The following is a 20296-nucleotide window of genomic DNA, read 5'->3' as shown; positions in this document are numbered from 1 at the left end:
GCACGGTGTCCCGGCCCAGCTCCAAGGCCGAGGTCTTCTTCTGTGTTGGTGCCGCAGTCCAGGCACAGCGCTCCAGTCTCCGCTCCATGGCGGGCTTCCGCTTCCAGCTTTCCGATGGCGGAGCCTCTCTGCTCCCCTGGTGCTCAGTCCAGATACGGGCCGTCCCAGTCCTGATCCATGGCTAGGAGCCTTCCTTGACACCGAGGTCCAGCACAGGTTCAGTCTGATCCATTGGCAGGAGCTTCCTCTCGCACTGATGTCCAGTCCACAGATCTCTGGTGTTCCAGTCCCGCCTCCATGGCAGGAGCCTTCCCTTGAACACCGAGGTCCAGGCACAGTGTTTAGCCCGGGTCATGGCTGGATCACGAGCTAAGCGGTGTTCTTCGCCCGCACCAGAGCCGCCCCAATGCTCGACAGATCCGCGGATGAGCGGTTTTCTTCGACCCGCACCAGAGCGCCACCGTCAACTAATCACCCCATCTACCCTCCCCATTTTAGCTTCAGGTTTTGGCAGCCCAGAGTCCGCACCTTTGGGGGGGGGGGGGGGGGGTATCTGTCACGTCCTGACCATAGAGAGCCCATTATTTTCTATGGTAGAGTGGTCAGGGCGTGACTGGAGGTTAGTCTAGTTTATTATTTCTATGTGGGGTTCTAGTTTTGTTTTTCTATGTTGGTGATTTTGTATGATTCCAAATTAGAGGCAGCTGGATTGCTCTAATTGGGGATCATATTTAAGTAGCATTTTTTCCACCTGTGTTTTATGGGATAATTGTTTGAGTTAGTGCACGTAGCATTTCCTGTAGTCACGGTTCGTTGTTAGTTTATATTGTTTATTTGTTTTGTCTTTGGTCCTAAGTTTTCACTTTATTATTAAATTATGTGGAACTCAACATCCGCTGCGCCTTGGTCCGATATTTATTCCAGCGAACGTGACAACTAGATTTGGTTATTTCAGTGCTTAGCTTTCAGTGGGATACAGTGCCTTTCAGAAGGTATTCATAAGTCCTTGAAAAAATTTAAATGGTTTAAAGTCATGGGTGTCAAGACTCTGGCCCGCCGGCGGCGGTAAATTATATATTTGGCCCGCGAGACAATACACAACATACTACTAGAGGCTGCGCCCGCCGCGTATTATACAGCGCATTCCCACCCGCTATACTACGTAATCCCATAATGCTCTGGCTGCTTGTTTTCGCGCGCCAATCAGGCACAGGACCCAGAAACGCCCTCTCTCTCCTGTACAGTAGTCATTCACAACATTAGGACGCTTACAACTGTGGACGCTATCCCTTCCCAAAAATGGCGAAAAGAAAGCAGAAAAACAGGACTTTGCTGAACAAGTGGGAGGCAGAATCTATCTGTTTACCTATGTAAAAGACAAACCTGTTTGTGCTTGTTTGTGCGGAGTCAACGATGGCTGTAAGTAAGTGAGTACGAACATTTAGACGACACTATGAAACGAAACACCATTGACACATAAGACCTGGACATACTCAAGGAGCCAAAAGATAGAGGAGATGAAAAGAAGTTTGGTTTCCTTCACAAAACAGAATAATGTTCAAAAAACCCACATCACAAAGTGCTGGCTGGCACATCAGATTAGATCAGTGCAATAACTAACGTTTTCTTGTGCACTTTTTCTTGCTACAAGGCATGGCTTGAATGGTTGATTGATTTATTATCATTTTATTTGTAAAATTATTAGCCAGTGGAAAAGTTATTTTGGTATTTAAATCAGAAGCTGCAAAATAAAAAGGCATACGATTTTTATTTACATTTTTTTATTTAATAATGAATGCCATTGATGTGTTTTTTCATTTGAAATTCGATTTTGCATGTCTCCACTATTAAATTAATATATTGTATGGTAATAAGCGATGCTTGTTCCATATTCAATGTTAAACAAAACTTGTTTGGGTCCATATTAAAAGTAATTTGTTCAATGTGGCCCGCGACTTTGTCAGGTTTTACAGTTTTTGGCCCACTGGGTAATTGAGTTTGACACCCCTGGTTTAAATCTTCATATTTTTCTTCCCATCGAACACACAATCCCCATATATGAAAAAGGTGATAACATGTTTTCAGACATTTCTGCACATTTATTGAAAAATGAAATACAGAAATATCAAATTTCAGAAATATTCACAGCCTGATTCAATACAAGTTAGAATCACTGTTTGCAGCGATTACAGTTGTGAGTCTTTCTGCGGTAAGTCTCTAGGAGCTGAGCACACCTGATTGTACAATATTTGCACATTATTCTTTAAAAAATTATTCAAGCTCTGTCAAATTGGTTGTTGCATTGCTAGACAGCCATTTTCTAGTCTTGCCATAGATTTCAGCTGATTTAAGATAAATCTGTAACTAGGCCACTCAGGAACATTCAATGTGTCTTGGTAAGCAACTCTCCAGTGATATATTGGCCTTGTGTTTTCGGTTTATTGTCCTCCTGAAAGGTGAACTTGTATCCCCAGGGTCTGTTGGAAAGCAAACTGAACCAGGTTTTCCTCTAGGATTTTGCCTCACTAATCCTTGCCGAAGGAAAATATGCTTGAAAATATGAGGAGTGGTATTCAGTGATATGTTGTGTTGGATMWGCCCCAAACATACAGTAARGCTTTGTATTCAGGACATAAAGTTAACTTCTTTGCCATGTTTTTTGCATGTTTAATTTAATGCCTTAGTGCAAACAGGATGCATGTTTTGGAATATTTTTATTCTGTACAGGCTTTCTTTTTTTCACTCTGTCGTTTAGGTTAATATTGAGTTAGGAAGGACAAGTCTTTGTGGTGACCAGGGCTGGATCTAGGCTTATGGGGCCCTAAGCGAGATTTGATTTGATTGAGGCACCCCATCACCACAAGGGCAAAATGTTTTAGTAGAKCCCCTCTTGATGGCAGAGAGAAAAATGTACGTTTTAAAGTTAATTTGCAATTCTACCCATTTTGCCATGAAGCGTWCAGAAAATGTTGCCGTTTTAAAACAAGTTTTCTGTAGTTCTACACATTTTGRCATGGGGTGGAGAGAAAATGTAGCAATTTTYMAACATATTTCATGCAATTCTGCACATTTTGCCATTTGGCAGAGAGAGGTTTTGCAGTTATAAAGCACATTTCCTTCAATTCTACCCATTTTACCATGGGGTGGAGTGTTTTAAAGGGAAATTCTGCCACTTTTCAACCTCGTATTCATCATCTTTAGCACAAAACCAGTGTCTACATACAGTGCCTTTGGAAATGATTTAGACCCCTTGACTTTTTCCACATTTTGTTCATGTCAGCATTTGGAGTTTGCCAAAAGGTACCTGAAGACTCTCAGACCATGAGAAACAAGATTCTCTGGTCTGATGAAACCAAGATTGAACTCTTTGGCCTGAATGCCATTCGTCACGTCTGGAGGAAACCTGGCACCATCCCTATGGTGAAGCATAGTGTGTGCAGCATCATGCTGTGGGGATGTTTTTCAGGGGCAGGGACTGGGAGACTAGTCAGGGTCGAGGCAAAGATGAACGGAGCAAAGTACAGAGAGATCCTTGTTGAAAACCTGCTCCGGAGCACTCAGGACCTCAGACTGAAGTTCACCTTCCAACAGGACAATGACCATAAGCTCACAGCCAAAACAACGCAGGAGTGGCTTCGGGACAGGTGTTCTTGAGTGGCCACCAGAGCGGCCACATGAACCAGATCGAACATCTCTCGGAGAGACGTGAAAATAGCTGTGCAGCAAGCTCCCCATCCAACCTGACAGAGCTTAAGAGGATCTGCAGAGAAGAATGGGAGATCTCCCCAAATAATGTACCAAGCTTTGTAGCTGTCACGCCCTGACCTTAGTTATCTATGTTTTCTTTATATTATTGGTCAGGTCAGGGTGTGACGAGGTGGGTATGCTTGTTTTTTGTGTCTAGGATTTTGTAGAGATCTAGGGGTTTTTGTAAGTCTAGGTAATTGTAGGTCTATGGTGACCTGAATTGGTTCCCAATCAGAGGCAGCTGTTTATCGTTGTCTCTGATTTGGGGTCCAATTTAGGTTGCCATTTTCCCTTTGTTTCGTGGGTTCTTGTCTATGTGTAGTTACCTGTTTCAGCACTCGTTGTATATAGCGTCACGTGTTTTGTTAGTTTGTTTAGTGTTCTTTCTTTATTAAAAGAAGAATGTATTCATATCACGCTGCGACCTGGTCTCATCAATACGACGAACGTGACAGTAGCGTCATACCCAAGATGTCACGCCCTGACCATAGTTTGCTTTGTATGTTTGTATGTTTTGTTTGGTCAGGGTGTGATGTGGGTGGGCATTCTATGTTTTATGTCTAGGTTGTCTATTTCTGTGTTTGGCCTAGTATGGTTCCCAATCAGAGGCAGTGTCAGTCGTTGTCTCTGATTGGGAGCCATATTATAGGCCTGTTTTTCTTGTGTTTTGTGGGTGGTTATTTCTGTGTCTGTGCTTCACCATACGGAACTGTCTCGGTCGTTTGTCAGTTTATTGTTTTCATTGTTCAAGTATTCTTATTAAAATGGATACTTACCACCTGCGCATTGGTCCTCCTCTTCTCATTTAACGACGAGCTTTACACAAGAAGACTAAAAACTCTAATCACTGCCAAAGGTGCTTCAACAAAGTACTGAGTAAAGGTCAATATTATGTAAATATATATTCAGTTTTTTATGATGAATAAATTAGCAAAAAATTCTGAAAAACCTTTTTGCTTTGTCATTATATAGTATTGTGTGTAGACTTGATTGGAAAAAAATATTTAATACATTTAGAATAAGGTTAACCTAACAAAATGTGGAAAAAAAGCAATGTCTCAATACTTCCAAAGCACTGTATGAAAAACATAGCTTCATAGGATCTGTGTTAAAAAAATAACCTAAAAAATCTATAAGAAAAAACGTTGATTTCAAAACCGGAACGAGTTTCTAGCACTGGGTAGGTATTTTCTTGCCCCCACATCCCCTTGAATCTCATATTGTTAAAATCAGTTTACATTTTTTCATTTTTAAAACTTTTGATGATGTCATCGGGGTAGAACGTTCAAGTATTATATTAATTCTATGAAACTTAGAAATGAGCATTTTCACAAAATGTTGACACTGGTATTGTCTGGAGATAATGCAAATGAGTTGAAAAGTTGCCCTTTAAAGCAAATTACCTCAATTCTACCTATTGCCATGGCAAGATAAAGAAAATCTCACATTTATAACAAATTTCATGCAATTGTACACATTGCCATGGGCATAGAATAGTTTTAAAGGACGTTTCTGCATTCTACACTTTCCATACAGCGAAAGAAAAGTGCAATTTATAACAAATTCTAGCAATTCTACTCATTTTGCCATGCAGACATCATTTTGTAATTTTGAAGCAAATTTCTGCATTTCTACAGATTTTTTCCAGGACTTACAGATGCCTTGATAATATTATCTGAAGTGAGAGTGACTAACCAAAAATAAAAAGCCCCCCCCCCGCGATCGAGGGCCCCTGGGACATGCGCAAGTTTAATAATTCCGAGACAAATAGGCAATCTAAAATGGTTAGCGACCAGGCTAATTGACTGACGTCATGACTGACAAAAACAAGCGAAAACTGCTGATTGCACAAACCACATGTTACTGCGCCTTTGATTTCTACATTCTAACTCGCAACACTTAATTCAGGGACCCCGACAGTTCCAAAAAAAAACACACATAACGACTGCTATTCCTTATGCCGATCCGCCCTAGACTTGTTAACTATACACCATCCAAAGTGTAATAATAACTTCACCATGCTCAAAGGCATATTCAATGTCTGCTTTTTTCAAGTCAGACTGTAACACAACAAAATGTGGAATTGACTGTATATCCCCCAGAACAAAGGGCCAAATGTACAACCATGCTAAATGTTGTTCCATTCTTGCAATTACATTTACATCCACTGGAGGGCACCATCAACACACTAATATTCACTGAGATRGACAGACAGACAGTCTTCTGTGTCATTATAATTATGGTTTTATCCAGACAAACCAGTTTACCCAAGATGTGTACACATATKTAATATAACACAAAATGTATTAACACACATTTATACCTTGCTTACACATCTTTTGTTCCTTCAATTTCTTAGTTAAGCTCTGTGCTTTGTGCCTCTCTGAGGTAGCCTTGTACTAATGWTAACACAGCAATAAATTACTTKTATAAAATAAATAGTGAAATAGTAGCAAAGAAATCTAATGTTCACATGTGAAAATTAGATTTCATCGTCTAGGCCACAACATATCCGGGGCACGCACGCACACACAAACACRACAATAGTGTGTTTAAAGTGTTTTGAGAAGTACACAACTACATCCAGTGAGCACTGATAAGTCAAAATGGTCATGGTTCATAAYTGTACATTCAAATAAGACATTTGGTGRMTTCAAWYAGCTACAATYCAGTTATATAACAGTCTTGTTCYGAGATTAMAAAGACATTSTCCKTGTATAAYTTATGGGGKTACACATTGGCTGCCTCCCAGGCTTTGACACAATGTCTGGAGTCCCTTTGRCAGKTGCTATGCATTTGGAATCTCTCTTTCTCTCTCTGTATCTCTTTCCTCACTTTCCCTTCTTCTCTCTGTTGTCTGACAGGCCCACTGATTCCAACACAAACAGACACATCCTCTCCCCTCCTCTCACTCCCCTCTCTACTATACTCCCCCTCGCTGGGGAAAGCTCTGTTTCCTCCCTCCTTCCAGTGCTTTACTCAATGGCCTCCATCTTAATGATAGGGACTATCACAAGAAAATTATTTAAAAAAAACATGGACCAAGTTTTAAAGGCCTACCTCTTAGTAAAACGATGTTTGTGTGACCCTGCTACAGTGTGTCCTAATTATTTACAGATMATCTTTGTGAGCCCATATGTCCAGTTTCTCTGTCAAAGAGCTTCTTTMGTAGATAAAGGCAGTATTGATGCCACTTTATCGCCATGTAGTTGAGTAAATTAGTGCACATTCTCAGAAGAGCTGTAAATTATTCCACTGGTCCTTTTAGGGCGAGTCAGTCACATCCCATGTCCGGGCAACTCCTGTGCTGTTGGACCTGACCCTACTACCTAACTCATGTGTCAGGGTAGAGGGTACAAACTGCCTCCTGGAACTCTGTGTAGAGAGTAAACACTCCTAAATGTAATCATCTTCCCACTGTCCTGTAGGGAGCAGCTGTACAAGTAAAAACCATCATAGGACAACACAGTGCAGTCTGTGGGAGACAGTGGACCTGTCAGCCCCGCACTTTAGTATTCCTCTTCTTCTGGCTCCTCTCTGGAATCTGTTGCCTGGGCAGAGAGAGAGAGAGAGAGAGAGAGAGAGAGAGAGAGAGGAGAGAGAGAGAGAAAAAAAGAGAGAAGAGAGAGAGAGAGAGAGAGAGAGAGAGAAGAGAGAGAAGAGAGAGAAGAGAGAGATGAGAGAGAGAGAGAGAGAGAGAGAGAGAGAAGAGAGAGAGAGAGAGAGAGAGAGAGAGAGAGAAGAGAGAGAGAGAAGAGAGAGAGAGAGAGAGAGAGAGAGAGAGAAGAGAAGAGAGAGAGAGAGAAGAGAGAGAGAGGAGAGAGAGAGAAAGAGAGAGAGAAGAGAGAGAGAAGAGAGAGAAGAGAGAGAGAGAGAAGAGAGAGAGAGAGAGAGAAGAGAGAGAGAGAGAGAGAGAGAGAGAGAGAGAGGAGAGAGAGAGAGAGAGGAGAAGAGAGAGCGAGCAAGGAGAGAGAGATGAGAGAGAGAGAGAGAGAGAGAGAGAGAGAGAGAGAGAGAGAGAGAGAGAGAGAGAGAGAGAGACTCATAGCATTTGTATCAAACAGACAAACCTTCTCTAAATAATCTGTGGTGGCAACATACCTGATTACTCTAACTAACTCGTGGAACGCCTTGTCAACATTCATGGCTGGGTCCTTAGCACTTGTTTCAATGTAAGCTATCTGTAAATTAAAAAGCTCAGAATTGAGTATGGAGATCAAACAATATCTGTAGATTATATAAAGTGGCAATAAAAAATATGTGAACAATTTGGAATTACCAGTATTTCTGCATAAATTGGGCATACAATTTGATCTGATCTTCATCCAAGTCACAACAATAGGCAAACACAGTCTGCTTAAACTAATAACACACAAATTATTGTATTTTTCTTGTCTATATTCAATACATKATTTAAACATTCACAGTGTAGGTTGGGYAAAGTATGTGAACCCCTAGGCTAATAACTTCTCCAAAAGCTAATTGGAGTCAGGAGTCAGCTAACCTGGAGTCCAATCAATGAGACGAGATTGGAGATGTTGGTTAGAGCTGCCCTGCCCTATAAAAAACAGTCACAACATTTGCGTTTGCTATTCACAAGAAGCATTGCCTGATGTGAACCATGCCTCGAACAAAAGAGATCTCAGAAGACCTAAGATTAAGAATTGTTGACTTGCATAAAGCTGGAAAGGGTTACAAAAGTATCTCTAAAAGCCTTGATGTTCATCAGTCCACGGTAAGACAAAATGTATATAAATGGAGAAAGCTATGCACTGTTGCTACTCTCCCTAGGAGTGGCCGTAAGGGAAAGATGACTGCAAGAGCACAGCGAAGAATGCCCAATGAGATTAAGAAGAATCCTAGAGTGTCAGCTAAAGACTTATAGAAATCTCTGGAACATGCTAACATCTCTGTTGACAAGTCTARYATATGTAAAACACTAAACAAGAATGGTGTTCATGGGAGGACACCACGGAAMAAGCRACTGCTGTCCAAAAAAAGTTTGCAAAAAAGTTTGCAAAAGTGCACCTGGATTTTCAACAGCGCCACTGGCAAAATATTCTGTGGACAGATGAAACTACAGCGAAAAAAAGGCACGGCACACCAACATCAAAACCTCATCCCAACTGTAAAGTATGGTGGAGGGAGCATCGTGGTTTGGGGCTGCTTTGCTGCCTCAGGACCTAGACAGCTTGCTATCATCGACGGAAAAGCGAATTCCCAAGTTTATCAAGACATTTTGCAGYAGAATGTAAGGCTATCTGTCTGCCAATTGAAACTCAACAGAAGTTGGCTGATGCAACAGGACAACGACCCAAAACACAGAAGTAAATCAACAACAGAATGGCTTCAACAGAAGAAAATACGCCTTCTGGAGTGGCCCATTCAGAGTCCTGACCTCAACCCYARTGAGATGKTGTGGCATGACCTCAAGAGAGCGGTTCACACCAGACATCCCAAGAATATTGCTGAACTGAAACAGTTTTGTAAAGAGGAATGGTTCAAAAATCTTCCTGACCGTTGTGCGGGTCTGATCCGCAACTACAGAAAACATTTGGTTGAGGTTATTGCTGCCAAAGCAGGGTCAACCAGTTATTAAATCCAAGGGTTCACATACTTTTCCCACCCTGCACTGTGAATGTTTACACGGTGTGTTCAATAAAGACATGAAAATTGTTTGTGTGTTATCAGTTCAAACAGACTGTGTTTGACTATTGTTGTGACTTAGATGAAGATCAGATCACATTTTATGACCAATTTATGCAGAAATCCAGGTAATTCTAAAGGGTTCACATACTTTTTCTTGCCACTGTACATGTAAAGTTCACACATTCACTCACACTGTGTTTACTAGCCATCTCCCTCCCCTGATCACTGGGTATTTTACGTAAGTGCAGCAGATCCACTTTGTTGGCCACAAGAACCATAGGAAAGGATTCCCTAYAAAATAAGGAAAATAACAATGAATGAATGAACGAATGAACAAATGAACGAATGAATGAACGAATGGACGGAGTAATAAATGCATGAATGCATGAATAACTGAATGCATGAACGACTGTCGGCCACCGGTGGGAAGTTAAGTAGTAAATCCCACCGGTCCTTCACCCTGAGGATGAGTTGATGGAAGCGGTCCACATGTTCAAAGCTGGCCTTGTCTGTGACAGAGAACACGATGAGGAACCCGTCCCCAGTCCTCATGTACTGTTCCCTCATAGCACTGAACTCCTCTTGGCCTGCTGTATCCAGAACTGCAGAGACAGACACATGCACGATCAGACAGGTCACACATATAACATCTACACTGAGAACAGTATTATGAATGATCCTGGTTATTCATAAATATGTGTAACTGTGTGCTGATCCCTCACATCTAACAATGGCAGCACCATAATGTTATCCTTTTTTCTCCTTATAACAGAACATTCAATCTTGTTCTTCAGTACATTKCAAAGGTTATTTCTGGGGAAACGATTTAGTACTTTTGGCCAGGTTAACAGGTTGGGCTTTTTATTTGTAATGTATGTGCTATCTATAAATCCATTTACCGTCCAATATTGCCCACTGGGCATCAATCTCAGTGTGTTTGAGGTAGGAGTCCTCGATGGTGGGGTCGTAATCAGAGACAAATATCTTCTGAAAGAACTGAATGGTGAGAGCGCTCTTCCCCACTCCCCCATCCCCCACCACTACCAGCTTATACGTGGGGAGATTGTCACTGGGAACAGCGCTGGTTGCCATAGTGACAGCTATGCTGTACCTGGAACACAGAGGGCACAGAGGGAAGATGGAAGATGGTGTATGTCTGACTGATGCCATTTAGAATGGGCTTTTTGCCCCTCTCTTGCTCTGGACAAAAATACCTGACAAAAATCACAAATGAAATGGCACAGGTGTGGTAATAGATCAATAATAGATCAATATACATCTTAAATTAATATTATAAAAGCAGAGATCCTTCCTTTTCACTGCAATGCATAGAAAACACGGTCATCGTAATGTTTATCTTCCATCCCTTACATAGTTGCTTCCTCACTGGGCCAAAACACTATCCTTCTTATGTTGGAAATACCCACACTTTTTTCACTGAAACCATCAAACACTCAAACAAGGCTGAGGTCTGTACTGTCGCTGTCTATTCCTTGTCTGCTGGATCTTTACTGACGTACTTAAGTCAGGGAATTACCCACCCACACACACACGCCATGAGTAAGCAAACCCAGCCTGAAGCTCCATACAATTTCACTGGTCTAACAGGATGAGGTCACACAGAGAGTTCTTCCTTCCTGAAGTCAACAATGGCGGGAAGTGGAGGGTTTCCTTTCTCAGTGGATACTGTAGCCTGCATCCCTGGCCAGAGCAGGAATGGAACCCAGATGCCTGTGGAACTTACAGGTCCTCCAGAACAATATTGTAGCCAGAGAATGGGACTAGGGCCGACCAACCAATAATAATTCTCAGTCGAACCTGGGGCCTGGGGAGACCTTATTCTGGGGGGTACTTCTTAGGGTTCCAAGAGGTATCAATATTCTCTAGGGCAGGGTTCCCCAACTGGCAGCCATGGGGGGGGGGGGGGGGGGGGGGGGTTGTCCCCAAAGTGTTAGAGCAGCAACAAAAACAATTCTTTTTACATAAAAGGTTGTAAAAACACCAGGAAATCAGCTCCAAGTGATTTTAATTTAAGAAATCTGTTCTCAAGTATTCCCACGCATAATAGAGAGACACGTGATCTTATACAAACGTTAGCGAGTTATTAAATTACTGTTTTAGGCAAAAATTATATKTATTTGTGGTCCTTGTGGACAATTTGTAGTCTACAAATGATTTGTAATTATGTTCCAGCCCCCCGACCACCAGCTCAAGTACAAATCGTCCCGCGGCTGAATTTAGTTGATGATCCTTGCTCTAGAGTCATTATGAAAATATATATATTTTTCAAAGTATGCAAGATAGGCCTTTAAGTTATTTTTCAGTTATATGTCATCAAAGGCTGTTCTAATCGCATATTACGTAGACCTATCTGCCCAGCACAACCTGTTGATCGAGGACTATGTAGTCTGGGTGATTCCTTATTTCTCAGACACACTTCGCGCACACATACACCTCATTTGTGATCGGTCAGCTCTGTGATTCATAAATCCCCATTCATCTGTGATTCACAAAATCCCATATACCCACTGAACAGTTTTGTTTTTATAGTGCCAAATTCGATCCCATAACAAAGTTGAACAATTCTTTGCTTAGGCATAACCAGATAAAGTGGGATTCGGTATTGTAAAATTCCTCGCCATTCGCTATTATTCCAAGGTATAATTGGACTTTCACACACATTTCAGTAGGATACTACTAGCCGTGACTTTATATCTGAAAACACCAGACATCCCAAAACATTGCAATATGTCGTTGCCGATTAAATAAAATAGCTTACCCCAATATATTCACTGTAAAGTCGCTTGCATGAAGTCACATTTCCTGCCTTCTCATGTTGTAAAGCTGACTTCATTCAGATCTGTACATTTATATCTAATCCATTTCATATCACAGCTGCTGGAAAGTCCAGCATCTGCCACAAAAATGTAACAGTTACTTTGCGTTGCAACAGCTGATACGATAGGTTTGCTTCAKGCGGGAGAAGGGGGGTCAACATMTATTATTTTAGCGCAAATAAGCCATTATTTTAATGATTKTAGGTCCCATTTAGAGTTTGTCGCGCTTAATTAAAAAGTGCTTAAATTATTGACTTTCAATGTGCAATGTTTTTAACCTGCCATTTTTGGWGGTAAAGCGTAACAATATTTGAACAGCATCCCCCTGTTGTAGAAATGGGCCATTCCATAGTGACTCAAGTCCAGATGTCACCATATAAAAATAAGTATATTTTCAACCAATGTATAGCCTATTGCTTATTTACAAAGTATCTATAAACTATCTACAAAAAACGAATAAAGAACTATTTATTAACAACTTACAAACTCCCCATGAATAATTTTAAGTAGGCCATACCTTAATGGTACTTACGTGTTACCTAAAAGTGGGCAGTTCTAAATGGGAGTGTACAATAATGGGGATCACTATCAGAGTTTCTGCGTTTCATTTTCAAACTATACACAATAATCCAGTTAATACCMTTCATCTCAAATAGAAGTGGCATGAACATAGAATTGGCCACAAGATGGGAGTATAGGATATTTATTTGCAAAGGTAGCTACATATTTACTACGCTTTTAATATATCACACACAAACTACGTTTATGGACAAATATTTGAAGTTACCTACAATCTAATAATAATAAGAATAGTATTAATATTTCTCCCATTTCTCACAATGTAGGCTGCGCGCGTGCGTGTTGTGAAARCTGCGCCTCAAATGCCACGCCTACTAGTTTGACAGACATCAACCCCGTTCAAAAAAATGTGTTGTGGAGTTTACGCCATGTTTCGTTGATGCCCCATGGTTTATGCTTCAGCGATATAAATGATAAACGTCTTCAAACGGGGTTGTCTTTGAATTGAACTACAATTTGGGGACCGCGGAAAGGAAGTTCTGTTTTTTGTGTGATCATACCTACCTGCTGGTGCTTGCCTTGCCCGCATTACAATGGTTGCGTCCTGTATTGACGTTTGCCTGGGTCCATCATCGCTGTGGTGCTGAAAAGAAACGAACCTGTGCGGCCGTAGCGAGTGCATGTTGCTGCGAACGATGAGGAGGTTTCTGTGGACCTGCAGCGGTTGAATTGCACCACCTCGCCCACTTATTGCTGTGTTCTTGATTGTATCCCTCAAAACCTGGACTCTACCGGCGCAGTTTATGAAGGTAACGTTAAGCAGCCTGCATAATAATAACGTCATGCCATGGTTAGCTTGCTAGCTTGCATAGCACAGCTGTTGTAGCAAGTTAGCTAACTAGCTGCTCGTCTATCCAGAGACAGTATAGCTACACCTCTACGTTAGCTGATGCTTGTCTTAGTGACAGTGACAAGTATTTGATGGCCTGGTGGCTAGCTTTCTAGCTAGCTAACATCAATGTGTTGTTATTTTTCTGTCCCTGTCATATGCCAGTTGACAGCCTTATAGGCTACAGTTAACTAGAATAGAACCGAACAGAATAGAGTGTGCACTTCTAACKMATGTCTCGTTCTGGGAGGGAGTGTAGGCCAYGGGAGAAGGTASAGGCTAAATATATGTCTGGGTCAATAGATGGATAAACCTCTTTCTTGAATCAGTACACAGAGAGACCCCYCTGATTCTGATTCCAGGTAGGCTACACACTGGTTTAGCTGGTTGACATAATGAACTCCACTCAGAATTACATACAAGTATTGTTTGTCTGTAATAATGCTGTTATGACACATATTCATGTTGTATTCATGCTGCTGGATGCAAGACCCCGTGCTCGTAATAATGCAGTTATGACACATATTCATGTTGTATTCATGCTGCTGGATGCAAGACCCCGTGCTCGGGTCCTATCACAAGAAATATGGACGCTCTAGTTTAGTGCACTGACTGACTTCATAGAAACACRAGGCTTCTAATCTACCTGCTGCTGCAAAGAAAGCCTGAGCGAATAGAGCTTCACAGAAATGGCATCGTCCCTGGAATCTATAGAATCCCCACTGATGTCATCATAATATTCCCTTCTCTGCCTCCTTGCTGACCATAGTGGAATATAGAGGAGCAGCCATTTGCTATCACACAATCTCAACTGTCTCTCTCTCTGATGAAGAGCTGCAGGGCTATAGTGGAGAATGACGGGAAAGAGTGGAAAGAAGAGGATTGTATCCTACCCACACGGCTCCATCTCTCTCCATCTGTCCAAAGCAGCCTCACATTTTTAGAGACTGGGTCAGTTATTGTCAAGTGCAAGGCTTTTTTTGACAGTGCAGTGAATGAGAGTGATGGAGTACATGGGGTTTGATTGGGGAGAAGGGGGAGTGTGCTGAGTTGGTAGAGCATGGCGCTTGCAACGCCAGGGTTGTGGGTTCATTCCCCACGGGGGGACCGGGATGAATATGTATGAACTTTCCAATTTGTAAGTCGCTCTGGATAAGAGCGTCTGCTAAATGACTTAAATGTAAATAAGTCGCTCTGGATAAGAGCGTCTGCTAAATGACTTAAATGTAAATGTAAATGTAAATGCTGAAACAGATGAAACCAAGCAACGGAGTGTGTGCTGCAGACAACTGAAAAGTGTGTGGTTAATGACATAAAACACATATGTGCTCATGAAGCTCCAAGGATGAGTCACTAGAGGGTCTACACTGTAGTGTCCCCACCTCCACAGTTCGGGGTGGTAAGTTACTAGCTACACTGCTGCTGGTGCTAAATATSTGAATGAARGAGATCGGTATCAACAAACGCCTCTGGAGCTTTAAGAATGGGAGAGGAGGAAGGAAGGAATCAGGGAGAACGAGAATGGCCTCAAAGGGGGTTCTATCAATGGCAACGCTCTCTAACCTCTAGRTCACAGCCATCGACAACATAATTGTGTTTGTTTGGCTATTCATCATGATGCTCAATTCTGTGTGGACATATGTTGCAAAGGAATGCAGCTGATTTCATTTGCMACCCAGAATCCTTTTCAGAGTGAATCTCTTCTGTCGTGAACAATGTTGTTTAGATTTGTGCCCAGGGTTAAATGGCTTGTCAGCTACTGTTGGCTTTAGCCTCACAAAGCTAAGAAGGCTTGCTAGACCACGCACGGYAAAAAAACTGAGAATAGTGGAAAGAGAGAAAAAAAGAGGGCATACGCTCTCTAGTGTCACGCATGAYTGTGTGATCTGTGATGCATGTGTGGCGCTCCGCAGTTGATCTAATGATGCTAGCCCTCCAAATGGCATCCTATTCCCTACATAGTGCACTACTTTTGACCAGAGCCCTGTGGTGAACAGGATGCCATTTGGGACTCAGATGTGGTGACTGAGGTCTGCAGAGTGGAAGATCTGAGAGGAAGGGGAACTCCCTTTGTGTGTGGAACATAACCTARKWGGGTTGTGTTCAGTAGGCCACACTGTAGCAAAACGTGTTGAAACGAAAATGAGTGTTTGTTATTGGACAAGTCCAAGCAGTCCCTCCTTGTTTTAGTCAKTTTTCTTCCGTTTCATGCCTAATGAACATGACCCTTGTTGTTTGTACTGTATTCTCTTGGGGGGAMATGTGTCTGAGCTGTACACACAGCATGCTAATGCAGTGCTGGAGTGGGTGGGAGTGTTTCAGGAGCCAAGGTTTAATAAAACGATTATGTCCCTTAGCTGTCATAACAGTTTATTGTACACAGATGCTTTGAAGAATGAATGTAGCCTAAGTACATAAGATATTTCTGTTTTATAACCCATAGTTATACTGTGTCAGATAGGTAATGCTGTCCTGTTGTACTTGGTGTGAAAATACCAAGACAACGGTAGGCCATTATATCACCTGATTGATCTGTAAAGCAATGTGTAGCCTACTTTATTCAGGAGCTAGGTTACTAACTTCGGTCTAGGGCCTAGGAGTTGCATTGGGATTCAAGGTAGGCTAGCTCCTCTGCATTTGACATGGTGTCTGTCTGGTCTCTCCACCCAGCTCCAGTAATCCAGAGCTGTGGCTCTATTACTGAAAGGTCACTCGGCCCCAGAGACTCAGCCTATGATTTGAACTCTGTTGTGGTGGGGGGGTGGTGTTGGCAGGCGAGCCAGGTTGGAAGCGGGATACACTGACACTGACTCACAGTCTATCTGTTCCCATCCCTCAAGTTCATGGTTATTGGATGGACCCACCCCACACTCAAGGCTAGCTGCCATGGCCATCCACTGRCAACTTTGTGTGGTTGTCCTGGATGCTATGGTGACAGAAAGTGCAGCAAACAAACACAGTGATAGACAGTAAAGGTCAACGTAGGTATTTATGGATCAGTATGTTTATTAGGATTTCTACTGTGACTGTTCCACGTGTTGACATCTGCACACTGGAGGTGATGTTTTTGGACTGCAACTTTGTTTCAAAGGAGGGCCTGCGTTGTAAATAACCTTAGTCGAAACCTGAGACTCATTGGGACGTTTGGCTTTTTTCTATTGGTAGGCGTAAACAAAAACGGTCATGTCCTGAATAGACTTGAATAGATAATAAGGTATGATTCAGGCCAGGACAGCTCCACTCCCTAGATATTGTTTAGGCCTAGTTTGACCATTTCATTCAAGAATTCAGAACATGGAAAACATAGACAAAGTGCATGTTTAAATAATGGATAAACGTGATAGAATAATAGCTAGTAGGTTTTGAAGCGTCTGATCCCCCTGATTTAACCTCTAACTGTGAGAAGTTGAGACCCGTGACAGGGTATTGACCCAAGTGGGAGTTCTGGAGACGGGTCCAGTGTGACAACACCGTACAGCGACTCGGCGTGTCTTTGTGTGTTGCACTGTGACCTTCACAGGAACACCATTGTCACTGACAAAAGCTCTGCTGCTGGTGTGGCCATTGTTTATTTCGGGACCTTTCCGTGTGRYGTCAATGGATGATGTCATGCAGGAAAAAGGTCAAAGGTGATATAGCCTATCCTAGTTGTTTTAAAACAATTTCTATGTTTCTGCAGTCACTTTTCTCCCTAAAATTTGATATGATTGTGAAATATGATTTTAATAAGTATTTATCACCCTTCCCCCTGTTATTACAACTTTATAACTCACTTTTCTCCCTAAAATTTGATATGATTGTGAAATATGATTTTAATAAGTATGTATCACCCTTCCCCCTGTTATTACAACTTTATAACTCAGAATTAATAATTAGGCCTAACAGCATCCATCAGAGAGAGAGAGTGTGTGTGGTGTGTGGTGTGGGTGTGTGTGTGGTGTGGTGTGTGTGTGTTGTGTGTGTGTGTGTGTGTGTGTGTGTGTGTGTGTGTGGTGTGTGGTGTGTGTGTTGTGTGTGTGTGGTGTGTGTGTGTGTGTGGTGTGCTCTGTGGGAACTCTGGTGGGGACGTGAAGACTGCTAACCCTCCTGGGGAAGTCCTCTTTAGTGTGTGCAGCTCTCTTCCTCCCAGCGGTAGTGAACTGGGTCATGCCTCACTGAATCCTTTCATTGTACTGCAGCCTGACTGTAAGAGCATGGACCATAAAGGACCAAGGGCCTTGCATCTGACAGGGATCTCTTTCTAGATAATACTAGAATGAAGTATGACATCATCAGCGTCAGTCACAGATTTAAAGAGGAGTGCGTTGTCTTTATTCTTTTTACTTGACTCAAATATGCTGTTGCCGACTGTTTAAAAAAAATTATGAAAATGAACAACATTTTGAAAAATGTTATACTGGTGTTGAAGAGGAGGCTAACCATTCTCCATTGCAGAATTTTTATTTTTATTTAACCTTTATTTAACTAAACAAGTCAATTAAGAACAAATTCCTATCCCGGCCAAACCCTCCCTAAACCGGACGATGCAAGGCCAATTTTGCGCCGCCCTATGGGATTCCCGATCACGGCCGGTTGTGATATAGCCCGGTATCGAACCAGGGTCTGTAGTGACGCCTCTAGCACTGAGATGCTGTGCCTTAGACCGCTGCGCACTCTGGAACAATGTAATGTATTTAAATGCAGTAATAATATAAGGTCCCTCACCCTGCTGTTTTGTTTCTCTGTGTTGCAGACCCAGTGTGGACAGTAATGACCTCACGCTCCCGGTTGCCAGCTGGCAGTAAACGACAATGTCCGAGCATCAGAGCTGGCACAAGACAGGCATCACACAGAGGTGGTCTGTAATGTTCTTCTGCTGGATAACACAGTTCAAGCCTTCAAAGTTAATGTAAGTACTGTACTATACTACTCCAGCATCTACACTGACTCTACAGCCATACATCTCACCATAGAGAATGGCTGGGTTAGGGCCTTCTCTCTCTTCTCTAGACCAGTTGTCTATCAATAGGCTACGCAATAACCAAGTAGGCCTATAAAGATAAATTGGACTCTGTTTAAAGGGCAATTCTGCCACTTTTCAATCTCATATTCATTACCTCCAGAACCATACCAGTGTCTGAATATGTGAAAATGGTGTGATTCTATGATCTGTAGTTAAAAAGATAAGGAATGACTAAAAAAATGCTTCTCTGTGACATCACAGAGTAAGATTAAAACTAAGAAAAATTGTGATTTTCAAAACCTGCAGTGAATTTTCTAGCCAGAGGGAGGGTGTTTCCTTTTCCCACAAATCTTTAAAAAATGTCATCGGGGTAGAACTTTTTAACTTAAATATTTTTCTAACAAAATGTTTTCACATACAGTGCATTCGGGAAGTATTCAGACTAGTGATGCACCGATTTACATTTTTGGCCGATACCGTATGCGATATTTTCTTGCCCAAAAAACAATACAGATATTTAACATTTTAGCTCCCTTTTAAGCATTCTAGTACAGTTAAATAGTTACACACACACATGGACGCAGCGGTCTAAGGCACTGCATCTTAGTGCAAGAGGCGTCACTACAGTCCTTGTTCGAATCCAGGCTGTATCACATCCGGCGGTGATTGGGAGTCCCATAGTGCGGTGCACAATTGGCCCAGCGTCGTCCGGTTTGGCAGGGGGTAGGCCGTCATTGCAAATACGAATTTGTTCTTACTGACTTGCCTAGTTAAATAAAGGTTACACACACACACCACACTGACCAAAAAGTTATTTTATTGGCATTTACGTATGTCCCATTACAGTAAAACATCAAGACATATTTCTTTCACTTACTTGCTGTGCTGTTTTGTGGTTTATTTGTTAAGTTGTTCATTCTCAACCGGGATTTCTATGGAACGCCGTTTGGGTCTTTGCCTGTCAAAAAATATACTATTTAACACTATTAGACGTGCCAAATAAGCTTGTTGACCAATCAGGACCTGAATATGACTGCACGTCACTTAATAATTTAACGCGTTCATACATTTTTTACGTAGTAATTGATTACACTATCACTCGTATTTCATATGTCACGACGATTCATTGATACGTCTGCTATGATGCTGGTAAAGTTGTCTCGCACACCTACAGTGCTGGTCATATAAAAAAGCTAGATAGCTCATAAATGCAAACAATGTTCTTCCCCAAAAACATAGCAAACCGACATAATCTGTTTCAGTAGCTTATAGTTAGCTAGTTAACTATATAGCTAGGTGTCATCATCTAAAATAACCCTAATATATGAGACAGTTCTTATTTGATTAATGGTGATCGGAACCCATCTATGTGAAGCTAGCCACAATAAGGATTAGCCACAATAGTGGACTTTGCTGTTAGCCTTCAAACTAAAAGTATGACAATTCTACTATTTGTATTCATTTGCATCACTGTCAATGACATACTTTTATTTTGAAGGCAAACCGCAAACGAACACTATTGTGCCTAATCCGTATTGTGGCTAGCTTCACAACACATAACCCGGTGCGGTCGAGCCTCATTAGCCAGATAAAGCTAGCCGGCCGCTTATAACGTTCGCTTTGGGCAACAGGGTTAAGTAGCTGGCTAGCTATTTATTTTCATGAACTTAAATTTCAATAGGCGAACAACAAGTGCGAACCTAGCTAATACTT

The 20296-nt window shown here is 41.9% G+C and overlaps 1 protein-coding gene across 1 annotated transcript; it reads right to left on the bottom strand.

Annotated features, from left to right (window-relative positions):
• Positions 1-6870: 6870 nt before the first annotated feature.
• LOC111970938 (ras-related protein M-Ras) lies at positions 6871-12322 on the bottom strand. Its single transcript, XM_023997704.3, has 6 exons — positions 12176-12322; positions 10296-10507; positions 9845-9998; positions 9588-9687; positions 7849-7928; positions 6871-7298 (listed from the first exon to the last, which is right to left on the bottom strand). Exons 2-6 carry the CDS (start codon positions 10486-10488, stop codon positions 7244-7246), a joined length of 582 nt encoding a protein of 193 aa, XP_023853472.1. The 5' UTR covers positions 10489-10507; positions 12176-12322; the 3' UTR covers positions 6871-7243.
• Between the last annotated feature and the right edge of the window lie 7974 nt (positions 12323-20296).

Source organism: Salvelinus sp. IW2-2015, linkage group LG12 (genome assembly GCF_002910315.2).
Source record: "Salvelinus sp. IW2-2015 linkage group LG12, ASM291031v2, whole genome shotgun sequence".
In the NCBI taxonomy this organism is placed as follows: Eukaryota; Metazoa; Chordata; class Actinopteri; order Salmoniformes; family Salmonidae; genus Salvelinus; species Salvelinus sp. IW2-2015.
This window is presented reverse-complemented; position numbering and strand designations above follow the sequence as displayed.